The 18643-nt window shown below is 41.3% G+C and overlaps 1 protein-coding gene across 1 annotated transcript in view; it reads left to right on the top strand.

The window, feature by feature from the left end:
* The window catches only part of LOC109912814 (dedicator of cytokinesis protein 9-like), a 274157-nt gene that overhangs the window by 123245 nt on the left and 132269 nt on the right, over window positions 1-18643 (top strand). The window contains exon 3 of the mRNA XM_048598409.1: window positions 17977-18066. Coding sequence (XP_048454366.1) covers window positions 17977-18066 — 90 coding nt within the window. The remainder of the gene's footprint in view (window positions 1-17976; window positions 18067-18643) is intronic.

Below are 18643 nucleotides of genomic sequence, written 5' to 3' on the forward strand. Positions count from 1 at the left end.
GTAGGGATAGATTAAGTAGGGATAGATTAAGTAGGGATAGATTAAGTGAACTGTTCTCCATTGGCAGGATGGTTCGTAACTAGAGAACCCAGGTGGAAGGGGAGATGAGAAATGCTCTCCCTACGCTTTGCAGCAGTGTAACCACCCAAGTTTTTCCAAGTGGCCTGTGCAAAAGTCAGCCCTTTGGGCCTGGCTTGTACCTGGTGGCTGATTTAAAAAATAACTAAAGGACACCCCCATACTTAAATGAATCTGCCACATGCCAAAACACAAATCTGAATGTATGTTGGAGATGGGATTTTACATTACAGACTTAGTTTGTTATATTCTGGAATGTTGTGTATGAAAGGGTGGTGGAGGTAGAACCAACATTTCCAAGCCTATGGAGCAAGAACAGGGGAGTGGGATTAACTAGATGGTTCTTTCGAAGAGCTGATGCTGTATGATGATGAGATTTCAGACCAAACAGGCCAGTGCCTTGAAGGTTATCTTCTTGTATAACGTTACCTGCCTTGCCCCAGTCACTCTGTCTGTGTAACAGAGTCAGTTACCTGTGTGTAATGGACAGAACACGAACATTCCTGTAAGAGTATGATTTAATAGCTTTGTAATTAGCTAGTGTTGTAAGCAAACTCCCAGATATCTGACTGAACAAGAACCCAGTCTTCAATGATACATGTTGCAGGGGATACCATAGAGAAAGCTACAAAGTGCATCAGTGTGGCAGTACTTGGACTCTAAAAGCTGGTCATGGCAGCTAGTTAGTGGCAGTAAGTGGATGCTAAAGGCTGGTAGCTGCGTGAAGTCTTTTTCCTAACTGTTGTCTATCAATTTATTGATGTTCAGAGCTGAATTGCTGCAACCAAAATTAAAAGCTCGAACCTGATGTCGAAATGCAGTGAACACTCGACCTCTCTCTCCCTGTTTAAAAAAAAATCAGAGGCCCAGGATAGCTCTATTTTAAAAGGTAGGCAGCTAAAAGATGTCTCAAATTTGTGAAACCGATTCTGTAGTAAAATTCAGCTTAAAACAATGGGGAAAAGAAATCTATACTAAAGAGGCCCTATCTGTGTCCTGCTGTTGATTGGTTCTACCATTTTCTTTTTGAAACGACACAAAAACAAGAAATGTGCACATGATGCGATCATTGCTTTTTGTTTAGGTGTAAATGCTTCCCACAGGTATTACCCTGCAACTTTTAAACTGGCAACACAGAGTGATTGAGTCATAGAAATATGCAGCATGGAAGTAGACCCTTCGGCCCAACTCATCCATACCGACTAGATATCCAATATAAATCTAGACCGATTTGCCAGCATTTGGCCCATATCTGTCTAAACCTTTCCTATTCATGCACCCATCCAGATGCCTGTCTACAGCTCAAACCCTCCAACCCTGGCAACATCCTCGTAAATCATTTCCAAACTCTTTCTAGTTTCACAACGTCCTTCCTATAGGCGGAAGATCAGAATTACACGATCTTAAAGCAGCCATCATGGAACCAAAAATAAGTACAGGTAAAGCACCACACTGCAGCATACATGATCACTTATAAAGAATCTTTACAGGAGAGAACTAACAAAAAATTATAGACTGTCAAACTTATTCTCACTTTGGGCAATTAAAGGTTAAGAAGCCAAATTCTCTGGTACTTTTGATACTGACAAAATGTTTCAGATTTTAAAGACCAACTTCATGTTTGCCCATTTCAGGATTCACAGGCTTGATAATAGCCAGGTGAAACAATCATCTGATTTGTAGGCAGGAGTCAACACAAATAATCAGAATGTGATTTCATTCAAGCTTATTTAGTGGAACTGATCATTCGCTCTGCACCCCTCATGTCTTTCAGAAAAGCACTTTGGGACAAGCCCAAAGAATATATCAGTGGTACTGCTGTCGAGGATGGATGCAAGTTTGAAGCATTCATAGCTCATTAGCAGAATCTCCAAGTGCTTGACTCTGGAACACCTATTAAAGTTGTCAGCAGATTCAGTGGAACGCCCAAGCCTTGTATGAAGTGTGGCTTGTCTCGTCCAGAATTTTGTGACCTGTGCAAGCGACATTCTACAGGAGGACATTGGGTTAAACTGTGTGAAAAATCCAATTGCCTAGGGAAATCCAAAAGGGAAACTCAATACTCAATAACAGCAAAAAGTCAACAAGGGAGCACTGCCAAAGAAGCTTCCAGAGACCTATCCATAGCATGGAAAATGAAATACAAGAGGTAATCGCAATGACACAGCTCGCAAACCCCGGTCAGATGGTATATGCGATAAACTTGACACACCACATGGATACCATCAGAAATGGTGAAGCTTTTACCTGCATCCAAAGGGAATGGACAATATGCGTGATAAATCAAAACTAACACTAAATACAAATATCATCCCTTTATGCATCTCACATAAGATGTACTCAGGAAACTGGCATATTGTGATGCAGTCAATACAAAATGGGCTAACTACTTAGAACAGGTCCAATATCTGGTTCACTGGCATTAACCACCTTAGATATCCATTGTTAAAACACCAGCCTAGGATGGACCTGCTGTCATTCATCCAACAGCATTCACTCATCTCCATATTCTTATAAACCGCAAGATCGCAAACCCATCAGTTACAGCCCTAAAGATTCCAGACTGTAGCATCGATCTCATACATTTAGGTCACAGCCGAGTGGAGCAGATTCAGCAAGCCATATCTGAGACTGACCAGCTGCCAAAATGATCAGTATCGGTGGGTGGCCTGACAACATCCAACAGGTCCCAGAGCTAGTGCACTCTTGACGTTCATTCAAAAATGAACCAGGACTTTCTAGGAATGCAATCTTCAAGGGCAAACGGCTCATAATCCTATCGAGACATGCAAGATCATATAGATATAGGTCACATGGGTACAGGAAAAACTGAAGAGTTTGGCATGTGAATGTTGGCCCAGCATAAATAAGGACATACATCATGATGTATGAAATATCTCTCCATCAACCTTATAACTGAAGGATACTGTTCTTCCACACGAGATTCCTCCTAAGCCACAGTGCAAGATGGCCTCTGATATTAGCCTTCCTGCTCCTGTGATGCTGCTTGGCCTGCTGTGTTCATCCAGCTCTACACCTTGTTATCTCTGATATTGTTCATTTCCAGGGACATGGTTTTATTTTCTTGACTGACTATTTCACCAAATTCCCTTTTTGCTACAAACCAAAGATAGCACTAGTGCAACAGTTGTAGTAGACACACTGACCACAGTTTTCAGCATGTTCACTGTACACATTATATCCAACAACAGTCTGTTGTTCATTAGCACATCCTTCTGGAGCATGCTGGAGATGTGGCGTTCAAAACGTTACCCCTTCTCCTCACTACCCTTAGTTACAGTCTCACAAAATGCGCTGTTCTATTAGCAAAATCCATGGCTGTTAATTGCAAATAAGCTTGCCAAGACTTTTGGATAGTGATCTTAAATGTACATGCTACTCCTGTGTACAATGACTTATGCTCACCGACAGCTCTCATGGATGGGAGATTGATCCACACTGTCCTTCTACCTCACACTGTCCTTCTACCTCACACTGTCACCACTGAAACTATAGTCACATGACACAGTGTGGAAAAGAAGGAAGACATTGGTACGAGAGCATGATGAACAGGTGTGCAGTCAGTTATCCTGACTTGAACCAGATCAAAATGTGCAAGTTTGAGATTTTTATACAAATATGGGGAGGCAATAGCTTAGTGGTAGTAAGAACTGCTGATGCTGGAGTCAGAGATAACACAGTGTGGAGCTGGAGGAACACAGCAGGCCAGGCAGCACCAGAGGGCAGGAAAGTTGACGTTTCGGGGGACCCTACTCCTCTGATACTACCTGGCCCGGTGTGTTCCTCCAGCTCCACAATGGTTTAGTGGCATTGTTACTGAACTGTTAATCCAGAGAACCCCAGGTAACATTTTGGGGATCTGGGTTCAAATCCTGCCACAGCACATGGTGGAATTTGAATTCAATAAATATCTGGAATTAACAGTCTGTTGACGACCATGAACCTGTTGTCAATTGTCGGAAAAATGCATCTGGTTCTCTACTGTCCTTTATAGAAGGAAACTGCCATCCTTACCTGGTCTGGACTACTTGTGCCTCCAGACCCACAGCAATGTGGTTGACTCTTAACTGCCCTCTGGGCAATGAGGGATGAGCAATAAATGCTGCCTAGCGAGCGATGCCCTCATCCCGTGAATGAATTTTTTAAAAATGGGTTTGTGTAAAAATAATCACTATGTCTAGCATAGGTGATTCAACATTGTAATGAACAATGATCAAGTTTTGTGAAGAAATAGAGAACGTATTACCAACCACCAGTCACAAAGGATAAAGATTATGGCAATTGAAGGTATCATACCAGACAATAATCAGACATTTTTGACAAATGATGTACATACATCCATGATTAACAGATAGCACGCAACAGATTGAAGTTACACCACCAACTCCTAACAGTATAAGAACGAGGTCTGGATGGGTTGTATATCCATGGCACTATCTAAATTTAGAAGTGAAATATGTAAGCATTCTTATACATATTGTTGGCAAAGGGTTCCTATTCTCTGAAGGGAAAAAGGGCAATAGTATATTATAGTACAGATTCCAGATGACAGCCCAACAGACACGTATTTTTCCTCTGGTCACTCTGTGTGTAATGGAATCAATATAGCCTGTCAGTTATATGTGCGTAAAGTACAGTAACATCAGTAAGCTCAGAAGTCAGACAATCTGTAGCTGTGATGAAGCTCTAGATCTATCAGATATTCCATATTCTGAGAAGAGGTGTTAGCTTCATATAAAATTCATCATGTATCAAAACAAAGAAGATTGAGCCTGGGTTTGAGATTTAATGGTAAAGATTACTTCTGCAGTTTGGGTTTGACACGGATTGTTGTACAACTGGAACTGCCACATGCCTAACAGTTTTGAGGTTTAATGTGATTGAAAGGACACAATGGCAGTGCCATTGGGCGAGTAATTCAGAAGAGCAGGGTAATCATCTGGGAATATATGTGTTTGAATTCCGTTGTACTGATGATGAAATTTGAATTCGGTCAAAATCTAGAAATAAATCTGGCCAAATGTAAAAATATATGTTTAAAAAAAAAAGTCTGGATTGCTAATGTCTCTTAGGGAAGAAAATCTGCCTTCCTTATCTGATCTGGCTTACATGTGACCTCAGACTCACAGCAATGTGGTTGACTCTTAACTACACTGTGAAATAACTCTGGCACACCACTCAGATCAAGGGGTGATTAGCGTTGAGCAATAGCTACTAACCTTGTCAGTGATCCCTGGGACAGTCAGCTTTCAGACAGATGTTAAGGTTTCACTGGTGCCTTCATGTATAATGATGGGATGGGGATGATGTTAGCATGGAGTTCTTGCTGAAAATGTAACTTCAGTTTAAATCTGTTAATTTAACAGTGGTGGTGTAATTCTCTTTTTTTAAACAGTCAATATTAATGTTCCAAGCATAGAAAATCTTCCGTAAAAATCTTCTGTTTTCTCTCTTTCGCTCTCATTCCCTCCCATGCAACTCTCATGCTATATGTTTTGTTTCGCCTCCAAGAATGAAATATCAGCGAAGTGATTCGGAGCTGTTATTTGCTGGGTGTGCTCCTCTACAGGTTTCCTTCTGTCTGGTTTAATCAGCTAATTTTGTAAATGTACTGTGGAAAGAAAGCCTTTTTTTTAAGGGAAGCACCTCTCAGGTCAAAATGCTTTCCTGCAAATGGTGAACAATTTAGAAGTAAAATAAAGTTATGCAGATCCAATTTCAGAATGTAAATTTGGCAGCTGTTGAAATAAGGCAGAATATGTTTTCAATTCACTGTGTGCAGCTCAGATGGACAGCTGGTTAGCTCACCACCAGGAGGCGACGCCTACACCATGTTGGCATTGATTGAGCTATCTGAGTATTTGGAAATGCAAATTCAGATCCAACATTTGGCATCCCCGATTTTGGCCCATATTCAAGTGAAGTTTAATTTGGATCTCAAAAGAAATACCAAGCACGAGAGTTGGCGGAACAATGGAGCGAGTTAGGATTGTCTGAATCCAGATGTTACTCCTTCTGACTTGAACCCAGTTAATCAGTTCTTTAGTTCAATCCAACAACCCAAGGCACTTTGGGAGCACTAACAGGCAACATTTGACCCTGACTCATGAGAGAGATTGGGACAGGTGATCAGAAGCATGGTACGACTAGAGGAGATAGATTTTAAGGAGCATCCTAAATGGAGAGAATGGGAAGGCAGTGCCAAAGCTGAGGGCTTGGGCAGCTGAAGGCACAGCTGGCAGTGATGGACCAATAGAAATCAAGGATGCACAAGATGTCGGAGTTGGAGGTGCACAGAGATCATGGAGGGCTGGAGGAGGTTCAGAGTTAGTGAGGGGTTGGCTCCTGACGTGCTGTCTTGATCTATTCTTTTCCCCAACCTCGGTTTAGAGGGACACAAACAGAAGTTTCTGGAAAAGCTGAGCCGATCTGTCAGCATCTGTGAAGAAAAAATCAGAGTTAACGTTTTGGGTCCGGTGACCCTTCAACACCAACTCTGATTTTTTAATTCACAGATGCTGCCAGACCTGCTGAGCTTGTCCAGCAACTTCTGTTTGTGTTCCTGATTTACAGCATCCGCAGTTCTTTCGGTTTTTATCTTGATTTAAAGGGGCCTCTTCAAGTCCTCCTTTGGTTGGACATCAGCTGTTGTTATAAAGACAAAAACCTGACTCCATCTGAAGTGTGGAACTCCACAGGCCACCCTCTCTACCCTGGCGAGAGTTTGAGAAGATCATAACTAACATTGCATACCCTCTCCACGTTTCAGTAATTTGGCATGTCTGTTTTAATTAAATAGATGTTGAAAGTTGGAATGCTTTGGTAGATTTTTACAGTCTGGCAAGTAGCCAAGAAGACATGGAATCCCATACTTTTGTGACATGCAGATAAGACTTTTGACATTGATTTGATACTTGTCCAAGCCCACAGTTAGCTTCAAAATGAATCCATTCTGAGACAACCATTGCAGTGAAACAATATATTCCAGTCATCCATCCGAGAATTGTAAATGTAGTGTAGGGCAGCATGGTGGCTCCGTGGATAGCACTGCTGCCTCACAGTGCCTAGGGACCTGGGTTTGATTCCACCCTCTGGCAACTGACTGTGTGGACTTTGCATGGCTTTCGTCCCACAGCCCAAAGATGTGCAGGTTAGATGGATTGGCTGTGCTAAATTGCCCAGAATATCCAGGGATGTGCAGGCTAGATGGGTTAGCCATAGGAAATGCAGGGCTACAGGGAGAGGGTGGAGGGACTGGGTCTGGGTCAGCCTTAGAGGGTGGATGTGGACTTGATTGGCTGAATGGCCTGCTCTCACACTGTGGGGATTCTAGTGTAGGTATCAATTCTGACTCATTGGGTGACACTCTGGCTTCTGAGTTAGAAGATTCTGGTTCTAGCCTCCCAGAAACTTGAACACAAAACTGACACTCCCAGTGATGGAGCAAGACATTGTCATATTTGTGCCATCAGTCATTAAACTGAGGCTCTACGATGCATCCTCAGCTGGGTGTACAAGATCAGATGCACTGCTTTGTAGAAGAGGAGGGAGTTTACCCTGGTGCCTTGGTCAGTACTTTTCCCTCCACCAAGATTGCTAAAACAGATTTGGTCATTATTTGTTGTTTGGGAGCTTGCTGAGTACAAGTTGGCTGCTGTGTTTCCTACATTCATGAAGTTGCTATACTTCAGAAAGCATTTAATTGGCTGTAAAACGCTTTGGACATTCTGAGGTTGTGCAAGGCACTAACAAATGCAAATTCTTCTTTTCATGTTTAGAACATCTTCATAAACTGAAACATCTTTGTATATTTGGTGAAATATCATGTTTATTCAACTTGAAGCTGAATTTAGAATCTAATTACACAAGTTAGATTCGTGTGTAGCAATTGCAGTCATTCACACAGTTGTAATTTAATGTATTTGCCACTTTTTTTACAAGTTTGCATGAAAATTGAAGTGAGTTATTGGAAAACAAAGACAGGCAAAGCCCAGAGAGAGTTATGCCAAAGCCTGTGAACTGACCTGCTTTTATCAGACTACACACGGTGATAATGATGATTCTTGTGATATGTGGAAAAAGCAATTTTTTAATGCATTATATTATCCAGTCAAACAAATGTTAATTTTATCCCTACTTGTACAATTCAGGAATCTTCCAAGTAGTATTTACACTCAAGTTTGAAGATATTTAGAATTCAGAGACACTTAAAATTGATTATTAATTTCATCTCTCCTTGCTGTCCTTCCTGCATCTTTTTCGTTAAACCTTTAGCATTCCCCAGTTGGTGGGCAATGCAAAATGTTGGTCAGAAATAACAATTTTTTTGCAAAGTTCCAAAGAAATACAATGCCCTACCTCACACATGAGCTTCCAATTCCTCTTGGACATGTTCCTGGAGGTTTGGTCACATGATTCCTGCCTTCAAATGCCTTGCACATTCATTGGCCATTAGTCAGCTGACATCCCACAGGGCAAAGCCAATGAATGTGTTCGGCAGACTGGAGCTCCATTTTTGAAGTGTACAGGACTTGGCAGATTAGTATTTGTCACTCTCAAGTTCTACTGATTTTTCCTTTCAGAATGGCCATCCTTACAGTTCAACTCCTTGCCATAACAGCAGCAGCAGAAACTGAATATTTAGTTTTGATCTTGGCTAAATAGGGAGATGTATTGCTAAAGCTTTCTGACCAGCACTCATCAGGATAAATGCTTCAATGCCAAATTTCAAACAGTTACTTGTACTATAGAAGGAAATAGTGCTAGTTGGCTGGCAAGTTGTCTCTAGCTGGCTAAGGCATTATCATGGAGAACTTTAGGCACTCCAGTGTGTTGGATAATTCAAGAAAGACAAAAAGCATGAATCTGTTCCCTTCTTCCTGCAGAGAACTAGCTTATCCATGAATATATGTTGCTTCTAGCAAGCATCAAATAAAATGATGTTATGAACTCGACTGATAATGTCAAATTTGTTGCTTCTGTACATGTGCACTGAGAATTGTTTAGCAAGTGTTACCCAATTGTCACATCCAATAGTAAATACTTCGTTCTGGGTTTCATGCGTAGCTGAGTTAATTATGTGAGATGCTGTTTTATATATTTCTTTATTCTACTCTAAGCTTTTGAGCAAGTTCTGGTAAGCCAACTGTAGTTTATCTCGTAGAATCCTTACAGTTTGGAAGCAGGCCATTTGGCCGATCAAGTCCACACTGACCAGCAGCAACCAGTGCTGAGGAAGGGTCACCGGACCCGAAACGTTAACTCTGTTTTCTCCTTCACAGATGCTGCCAGACCTGCTGAGCTTTTCCAGCAACTTTGTTTTTTGATCAACCCAGACCTATCCCTGTAACCCTGCATTTTCAATGGGTAACCCCACCTACAGGGCAATTTAACATGGCCAGTCCGCCTAACCTGCACACCTTTGGACTGTGGGAGGAAACCCTAGGCCATTTCAGGGCATTTATTGTGAGGAAGATGTAAAGTGGCTTCAGGAAGATTTGCACAGGTTCAATGAATGAGCAGTATCATGGCAGAAGGTATCCACTTTGATAGGAGGAACAGATATATTTCTGAAATTTCTTAAGATTCTGGAAAGTGTAGATATGCAAAGGAATCTAAGTATTCTTGTCACTAAATCAGTGAAGGTTAAGTGCAGGTTCAACAAGCAGTTAGAAAGACTAATGGAATGTATGCATTTAGTACAAGTGAATTTGAATAAAGGGGTAGTGAAGTCTCACTTCAGTTACATTGGACCTTATTTCGACTGCATCTGGAGTATTGTGTGCATGTTTGATCAAAGGTGCTGTTGCTATCGAGACAACTCCAAAGGGTTCGCCAGACTTGTGCCCAGGCTGGTGGAGTTGTATAGTTAAATGTTGTCACTGGAATACAGCAGGAAATAGATCATTTGGAAAGTGGTGGTGCTTTGAAGAGAGATTGGCCATCATGGGCCTGTATTACCTAGTCTTGAAGAGCAAGAGGTGAGCTTATTGAAACTTATTAAATATTTTAAAAAAGGGATAGACTTGGTAGTTGCGCTAAGATGTTTCCACTAGTTGGGAAGTCTAGAACCAGAAGAAGGGGTAATTTTTGTTTCTCATAGAATCCCTACAGTATGGAAGCAGACCCCTCGGCCCAACAAGTCCACACCGATCATCAGAGCGTCCAACTCAGACCCATCCCCCACCTAATCTATACATCCCTCAACACTACAGGCAATTTAGCTTAGCCAACCCACCTAACCTGCACATCTTTGGACTGTGGGAGGAAACCGGAGCACCTGGAGGAAACCCATGCAGACACGGGGAGAATGTGCAAACTCCACACAGACAGTCGCCTGAGGGTGGAATTGAACCCGGGTCCCTGGTGCTGTGAGGCAGCAGAGCTAACCACTGAGTCACCATGCCGCCCAAATCTGCAAGTTGATGTCTAATGATTAAAACTGATGAGTTCAAAGGGAAGCCAAAATGTGTGAATTACCCAAATGATTTTTCTTCCCAGAATTACTTGCAGTCATGACTTGACTGTGAGTCTGTAATTGCTGGAGGTTCTAGGATTATAATTTCAGAAGTAAATTAGATGGGCACTTGAAGGAAATAAACTCACGGGGCTACAGGGATAGGTGGGGGCGTTACTTTCCAGAGAGCCAGCACAGGCTCAATGTGCTGTGTGTGCTGAAATGACACTACAACAATACTGGAGCTTTGATAACCCTGTTTCACATTGTGAGCTGCTACTGTGGGGGAGTTGGTTAGAGCTCATGGTCCTGTCCAGAAACATCCACACAGGGAGCAAGTAAAATGTAAAAATTATTTTGTTCCGCTATAACTCTGGTACTTACAAGACTACTAACTGATGAAAAGTCAACAGCAAATAACACAGTTATAGGAAAATTGGGTGAGATCAGCAGTGAGGAAATTCTCAGCGTATGCTAAGTATGATAAAGGATCAGATGGTCCGTTTTTATGACGTTGGTTGAGGGCTAAATATCTTTCCCTGCACTTCCTGAAAAGGCACTGTGGGATTTTTTTTTGGTTGGTAGGTCAGCAAGTAGAATTTTGGAATTTACTGAACCTTTTACACATTTAACAGGAAGCACAGGAAGAAAGGAGATCACTTTCTGGCTGCTTTATATTTGTGTGATCGCTGTCTGTAGACGCATCCTTCAAGAAGCTGTGATATAGGACTCAGGTCCAAATCAAATGAATCTTGATTGTGTGATCAATCCCAAGAAATGGATGTCCAAAATCAAAAGATCCAAATATGTGTCATTCTAAAGCATTTGACAAGTTCCCTCACGGTCGGCTGGTCCAGAAGATTAAGTCACATGGGATCCACGGTGAGTTGGGAAGGCAGATACAAGTTGGATAGTAGACATAGTGTAGTTGTGGAGGGATTTTTTTCCTGACTGGAGATCTGACTGTCCAGTGATGTGCCACAAGGATCAGTGCTGGGATCTCTTGTTTGTAATATGTACAGAAATGATTTAGATGAAAATTTAGGTGGCTTGATTAGTAAAGCTTGTACACAACATGAAAATTGGTGGAGTTACAGATAGTAAGGTATGTTGTCATAGAATACAGCAGGATATAGATCATTTGGAAAGTTGAGTGGAGAAATGTCAGATACAGTTTAATCCAGACAAGTGGAAGGTGGTGCAGTTTGGGATGTCAAATGCAGGAGAAAAGTATACAGTAAATGGCAGGACTTTTGGGAGAATTGTTATACTTGGAGATCTTGGGGTACAAAGCCACAGCTCCGTGAAGGTGGCAACACAAGTGGATAAAGTGGTAAAGCAGACCTTTGTCAATTGGGGCGTTGAGTATAAAAGTTGGCAAGTCATGTTGCAGCTGTCTAATACTTTAGTGAGGCCACATTTGGAGTATTGTGTGCAGTTTTGATTGCCATACAATAGGAAGTGCATGTAATGTAGCTTTGGACAACATGTAAAAGGGGTTCACCAGAAGGTTGCCTGGATTGGAGTGTATTAGCTATAAGGAGAGGTTGGTCAAACTTGGATTGTTTTTGCTCAAGTGTCGGAGGCTAAGGGGCGATCTGATGGAAGTACATAAAATTATGAGAGGTAGGGATAGGGTAGAGTCTGTTTTCCAGGGTAGAAATGGCAAATACTAGGGGGCATAGGCTTAAGGTGAGTAGTGGGAAAATTTAAAGGAGATGAGCGAGGCAAGTTTTTTATACAGAGGGTAGTAAGTGCCTGGAACATGTTGACAGGGGAGATAGGAGAAGCAGATACGAGACGAAAGTTTATAAGGCATTTAAACAGACACATGTACAGACAAGGAATAGAGGGATATGGACCATGTGCAGGCAAATGGGCATGTTTTAGAATGGCATCATGATTGGCACAGACATGGTGGGCCAAAGGGCCTGTTCCAGTGCTGTACTTTCCTAAGCTCTATTGTTACGGACATGACCAAACTGCCTTCAAATAACAAGGAAATAGCCTAGAGTCTAACTTTTTTTAATTTAAAGGTAGGTGTAGGGTGCTGTGTTCCAGATGTAATTTGATTGGTTACACTGCTTGGCTTTAAGCAAAGCATAATTTATTCTTACTCTCCAGTTAAAATGCAAACAAAAGAAAGAAGAATTCGTCTAACTTTAACACACTGGAAATCTTAACAGAATGTTAGATTAATTAACTACTAAACAGCAACTGATCCAATATAGTAATATCCCATAAACACACCCTTGGCAAAGGCAAATTCAGTAAAACAGATTGCCTCACGTGTGATTCTAGCAGCAGGAAGAGAACCCAAACTTTTCGCTGTAACAGAGAGAAAGAAGTAGCAGCTTCAACAACTAGCTTCAGAAACCCTAGCAACTACTGAAAGCTAAGCTAAAACTTGAGCTTGACCCCACCCGTTCAGGCTACTTCTATTCTTTCAACTTTTAAAAAAAAACCTCAAGGCCTCATAAGCTATTTACTTTATTGTATTGAAGGAGACAGCTTGGTACCTATGGTTCAAAACCTCTCTTCCAATAAAAAAGGACAAAATACACCTCTTAAAGCCATAGCATCGTCACACTATGTTCTGCGACCAAGGATTCCTTTGCAAATTGTGTACCTCAGACCAACCTTCACTTCAGCAAGTCCTTGTCACAGTATAAAACAAGCGCCGGCCAGCCTGGTACAACCTTGATGCATCCCCCTTGCAGCTCGTTTACTTTTTGCCCCAAATTCCCATGAGCTCCCCACATACCAGTCACAGCCTGGTTTTTGTGAACTGCCTGCTGGTTTCCCTCCTAGCCTCATGCTGCCCTGATTTGGAACTATATTGTCCTTTCCTTGTCTTGTCACTGAGTCACAATCCTGGAACTCCTTCCGAAACTGCACTGTGGCTGTCACTGCCTCATTTAGACTGCAGTGATTCACAAAAATGGCTCACACACTATTTTCTCGAAGGAGTTAGGAATGGGCAAGAAATGTTGACTTCACCGGCCCATCAAAGAATATAAACATGAGGTGGCAGAGAAACCTCTGTGATTGGAAGATCGTAAACAACTCTACCAGGGTTTAAAGCACTTTAGGTGATGGTTAAATAATTCTCTATTCAACTGACCTTTTTTATATATAGTGATGATCTTGAAAATAAGGACACCTGTTAATACACAAAAAGATCATCCCCAAGATCACCATAATTGCAGGTTTCATTGGTCCCAGCTGATTATTGAAGTTGCGTGATGGTAACCTGTTGCAGTGTAGCTGTTTAACATCTACAGTTTGGAACATATGGACACTTAGAGCAGGGAGTTTCCTGCTTGCCACAATTCACTAGTTTTCATAAAGAACATCTGCAGCTTGAGTGTGCTTATCTGAACACAGCAGTTAGAACTAATGTCAGGCTGTCTTGCTGTGATAAGCACAATATGGAAACATTTTTGCTGATGTGTTTCTTCAGTCGTTGAAAATAATCTCCATTTAATAGGTGCTGTGCTGATTTTTTTCAGATATATAATCATTAATGCAGTAAATACTTTCTGATGTCCAGTTTAAATGTTTGTTCACTGACTTACTTTAGTGCCTTCTAATCCTATTTATCGAAAACAATGCACCTTTTATTTCAAGTCCCTTTCATAAAATATTAGAGCAAATAGGTTTTGTATTTCCTAAGTCCGGAATTCCCTTCCTAAGCCTCTTGGCCTCTCTACCTCACTTTCCGACTTAAAACTGCCTTACTGACCAAGTTTTGGACATCTGACTGACTTGTTACCTCCTTGGGTAGTTTAATTTGTTATTGAGGCCAACAAGAGTTCTGTTGCCCATGCGCTGCCTCACGCCAAATCCTGTTCGCTTATCACCCCTCTATTTACTGATTTAGAATGGCTGGTAGTCAAGCACAATGTTGATTTTAAAATAATCAGCCTTGTTTTCAAATTTCTATGGCCTCAGCCCCTTCCTTTCTCCAGCAGCCTGACAACTGTCTGAGATTTCTTTACTTCTCACATTCTGTTCTTCTCTATGTTCCCACTTCTAGTGACTACAGCATTTGTGGCCAGGCCTTCAGCTGCTTGACCTCCAAGCTCTTGCATTCTTGCCTTAAGCCCCTCAGCATTTCTACCTCATGTTCCTCCTTTAAGATGTTCCCTAAAACTTACCTCTCTGATCAGCTTTTGGTCACGTGACCTAATATCGCTGTATGTAGCTCAGTTTTGTAATGTCCCTTGGAAATTCCTCAGGACGTTTCATTGTGTTAATGGTACTGTTTAAGTATAAGTTGTTGTTGAAAGCGATATTTTGAGTCATTTTTTGATTTAAAGTTAGATGTTGCGAAATGTAACAGTTACGTGCCTATTGGGAGAGCAGTGATGAACAATGACAGAAAAATAATACTCCAACTTGAACCTACACCCAACAGCTTGATTATTTTCCCATTGAGAATCTAATACGTGTCTTCTTCCCGTGAATGTGCCTGGGATTATGCCTGTAAGGTCATATTGTTTGTTGTGAAAAGTATTGATTACATTTGAGACATGGCTTATTGTTTAAACAAGAGTTTTCAGCGAAGTACCATTGGACTTTTTCTAAAATCCAAGAACCTGTTTGTACCCATCTTAATTGAAATTCTGGTGTACTGCCATAGCTCTCAAAGTATCATATCTCCAGTTGTGATGCCGCAACAGCTGGTGTCAGTAGGGGAGGACAATCAGGAACACTGTCTTTTGGGCTGACTGAGCTTGAATGATTTATGTTTTGTCAATGGGACTATGAGCTTGTGTTTAAAAAAAATAAGATTTTGCTGAGCACTTGCCACAAACCACTGAGGGAAATTAATTCAATGTGTTTCAAATCTTGTGCTCAGCCACCATCGTACCTTGTGCAACGTCTGTGCAGCAAGCCACTAAGGTCAATTATTCCCTTCTTCATCCGATATTTCTGCCACAGCATGGTATTCCGATCGTAAACTTGAACTCATCCAGAACTGCTGCTCATACGCTCACTTGCACCAAGCCCTGTTCATTCATTGCCAGTTTGTTCACTGACCTACATTTGCTTACGTTCTGGGTGAGCATCAGTCTTAAAACATTCCTCTTTCTGTTTTTAAATTCCTCCATGGCCACATTCACCCTTCTTAGCCCTATAACCAGCTGAGAGATTACAGCTATTAAGAAAACTTGAACAACTTATCGACGTTTGTAGAATTATGAGGAGTCTCGATAAGGCGAATGGCAGGTGTCTTTTCCGTGGTGGGGGGGGATTCAAGACTAGAGACCATATTTTTAAGGGGAGAGGAGAAAGATTTAAAAAAAAGACATGAAGGGTAATTTTTATTTACACAGAGAATGGTTCATGTGTGGAATGAACTTCCAGAGGAAGTAGTGGATAGAGTACAGTGTTTAAAAGTCCATGAATAAGAAATATTTGGATGGATATGGGGCAAACGCAGGCAGGTGAGACTATTCTAGTTTGGGATTATGGTCAGCATGGACTAGTTGGACCGAAGGGTCTGTTTCCATGCTATATGACTCTGTAAATTGAACTTTTTTTTTCAGAAAAGATACAGCAGTGACGTAGCTGATATATAAATGGGTTAGAGAGAGTAGAGGTAGAGAAGATGTTTCCACTTGTGCGAGAATCCTAGGAGCCATTAGTACAATACAGTTCTGTACTAATAAATCCAACAGGAAAATAAGATTTAAAAATTTATGCTGTTTAGAATGTGGAGCTCTCTACCACAGATAGTGATTGAGGTCAGCGACTCAGAGGCTTTTCAAATGAAAGTAGACAAGGTTTGAGTGAAGAGATAACAAGGTGTAGAGCTGGGTGAACACAGCAGGCCAAGCAGCATCAGAGGAGCAGGAAGGCTGACGTTTCTGGCCTAGACCCTCCTTCAGAAATGGTTTGAGTGAAGATTTGTAGCTCGGGTGCTGGTTGTAGATGTTGGTGTGTTCGCTGAGCTGGGAGGTTTGACAGCGGACGTTTCGTCCCCTTACTAGATGACATCCTCAGTGCTGTGGAGCCTCCTGAAACTAGACAAATACATGAGGGAGAAAGTAATAGCGAGATCTGCTGAAAGGCTGAGCTGAGGTATATAAAATGGGAGAAGACCCGTAGAGTAGAAACTTTAGAACAGACTAGTTGTACTGTTCCTGTGCTGAAAATTCTACGTAAAAATTCAGAACGATTTTTTGCACGTACCCAGTGAATAAGCAAGTCAGAAGCAGGAGGGCAAACAGGGACTTAGTGCAGCCTGTGACCTATAGAATCTGTGAAAGTGAGACTGTAGCCAATCAGCTCAAAAAGATGAGAGGGACCTGGGAGGGGGATTTAGGGCAGTTTTTGACTTTGTGCAGTTGTATCATCCCCAGGAAAAGCAGTAAAATTTGGGATAGAGGGAATGTGTCCAAACCAGTAGAAGGCAGATAGTTAGGAACCAGAGAACTGTGAGACACACCAGTCACTTTTTGTCAACTCTACAAATCTCAGGTTGTCAGTGAAAGCACATTTAGCTGTACTCTGTAAAAGCTGACTGTAATTTCAAAGTGTTCCTAACTGCAGGTTCTCTCACTCTCTCTCACCTGATACTGAAAGTTCTGTTGCCTTCAGTTCTTAGGCAGAGTAAATTCCTTCATTGCGTTTAAGTGCTGTAGCTGTCATAAATCCACATTAACTTATGTAAATACTTCTTGTCTTTAGGTTCAAAATAAAACCTCCTTGGATTCTTTGATAAATTGTCTTTAGAAAATAATGCAAATGGGTTCAGGCTGCAGTTTCCCAAACACAGATCAGATTAAACTGTTACAGAGATAGTAGGAACTGCCGATGCTGGAGAATCTGAGATAACAAGGTGTAGAGCTGGATGAACACAGCAGGCCAAGCAGCATCAGAGGAGCAGGAAAGCTGACGTTTCGGGCCTAGACCCTTCTTCAGAAAGGTCCAGACCCGAAACGTCAGCTTTCCTGCTCCTCTGATGGTGCTTGGCCTGCTGTATTAATCCAGCTCTACACCTTGTTGTCTCAGATTAAACTGTATTCAAAGCCGTTGCATTGGAATAATGTCCAGGGAATTCTGTGTCAGATAAATAATTTGTGTTTTGAGATTGCAGATATTTCATTTGAAGGAGGGGAATCTTTGTGTTGGTTTTCACGTGTATTTGTTATTTTGTCACCATTTTCTGAATATACTGACTGGGATGAGGGAATGTGCATGTTTTCCTAATTTCTGAAAAAAAAATTGCTTCAGTAAAAATGCTAGTTCAGTTGCATCGATTACCACAAGGTACTCGTGAATTGAATCCGCCTACTCCTGCCCATATGGTTTCTGATAATTATTCTAATAATTTTTGCAGCCAAGTCAAAGAAAAACCATGATTTCGCGCTACCCTGTTATTTGAAAGTGTTTTTCTTGTGTTTTCTTAGATTGTGACAATGAAACGTCATGGCAGAACACTCTTCTCCACAGTGCCTGAAAATGCGAGGAAAGAAGCTCACAGTTTGCTGGTCACAGAAGTAAGTCCCGCATCATTCAACAGTGCTCTGTGCAGAGTCAATCTTCAAGATGCTTGTTGGCTTGTTTTTGTACAATTAAATGGCTCAACCTCTGAACTGTTGCAAACACTCTTATGTATGTAGCCTTGGAGGGGAGTATATTACTGATACCAGAGGAGGGTTAAGGTATGAAGGTAAATTGCATAGACTGGGCTTACATTCTCTTGACTGTAGTAGACCAGGAGGTGATCTAAGCAAGTCACTTCAGATATTGAAAGGAATTGATGGGGCTGGTAGGGAGAAACTTAATTTCTCTCTTGATAGAGTCCAGGACAGGAGACATAAGATAGGTAATTTGTTTTGAAAAATCATCGTGATGGCACTTACAGAATTGTGATGAAACAAATCACCGATCATAGCAGTTGTAGACAATTGGCAAAATAAAAAGGTGTAAAATTATTACATAATTACACATCTTTTAAAATTACAGTCTACAGATAATAATTGGAAAACACACCTCCTTGATTTACATAATAAAAATGAAAGATTTATCACATTGTGCATTTTGTATTCAAGTAGCTTCAGGATTAGACTTTCT

The sequence above is a fragment of the Rhincodon typus genome, chromosome 6, assembly GCF_021869965.1.
Source record: "Rhincodon typus isolate 14 chromosome 6, sRhiTyp1.1, whole genome shotgun sequence".
Taxonomy (NCBI): Eukaryota; Metazoa; Chordata; class Chondrichthyes; order Orectolobiformes; family Rhincodontidae; genus Rhincodon; species Rhincodon typus.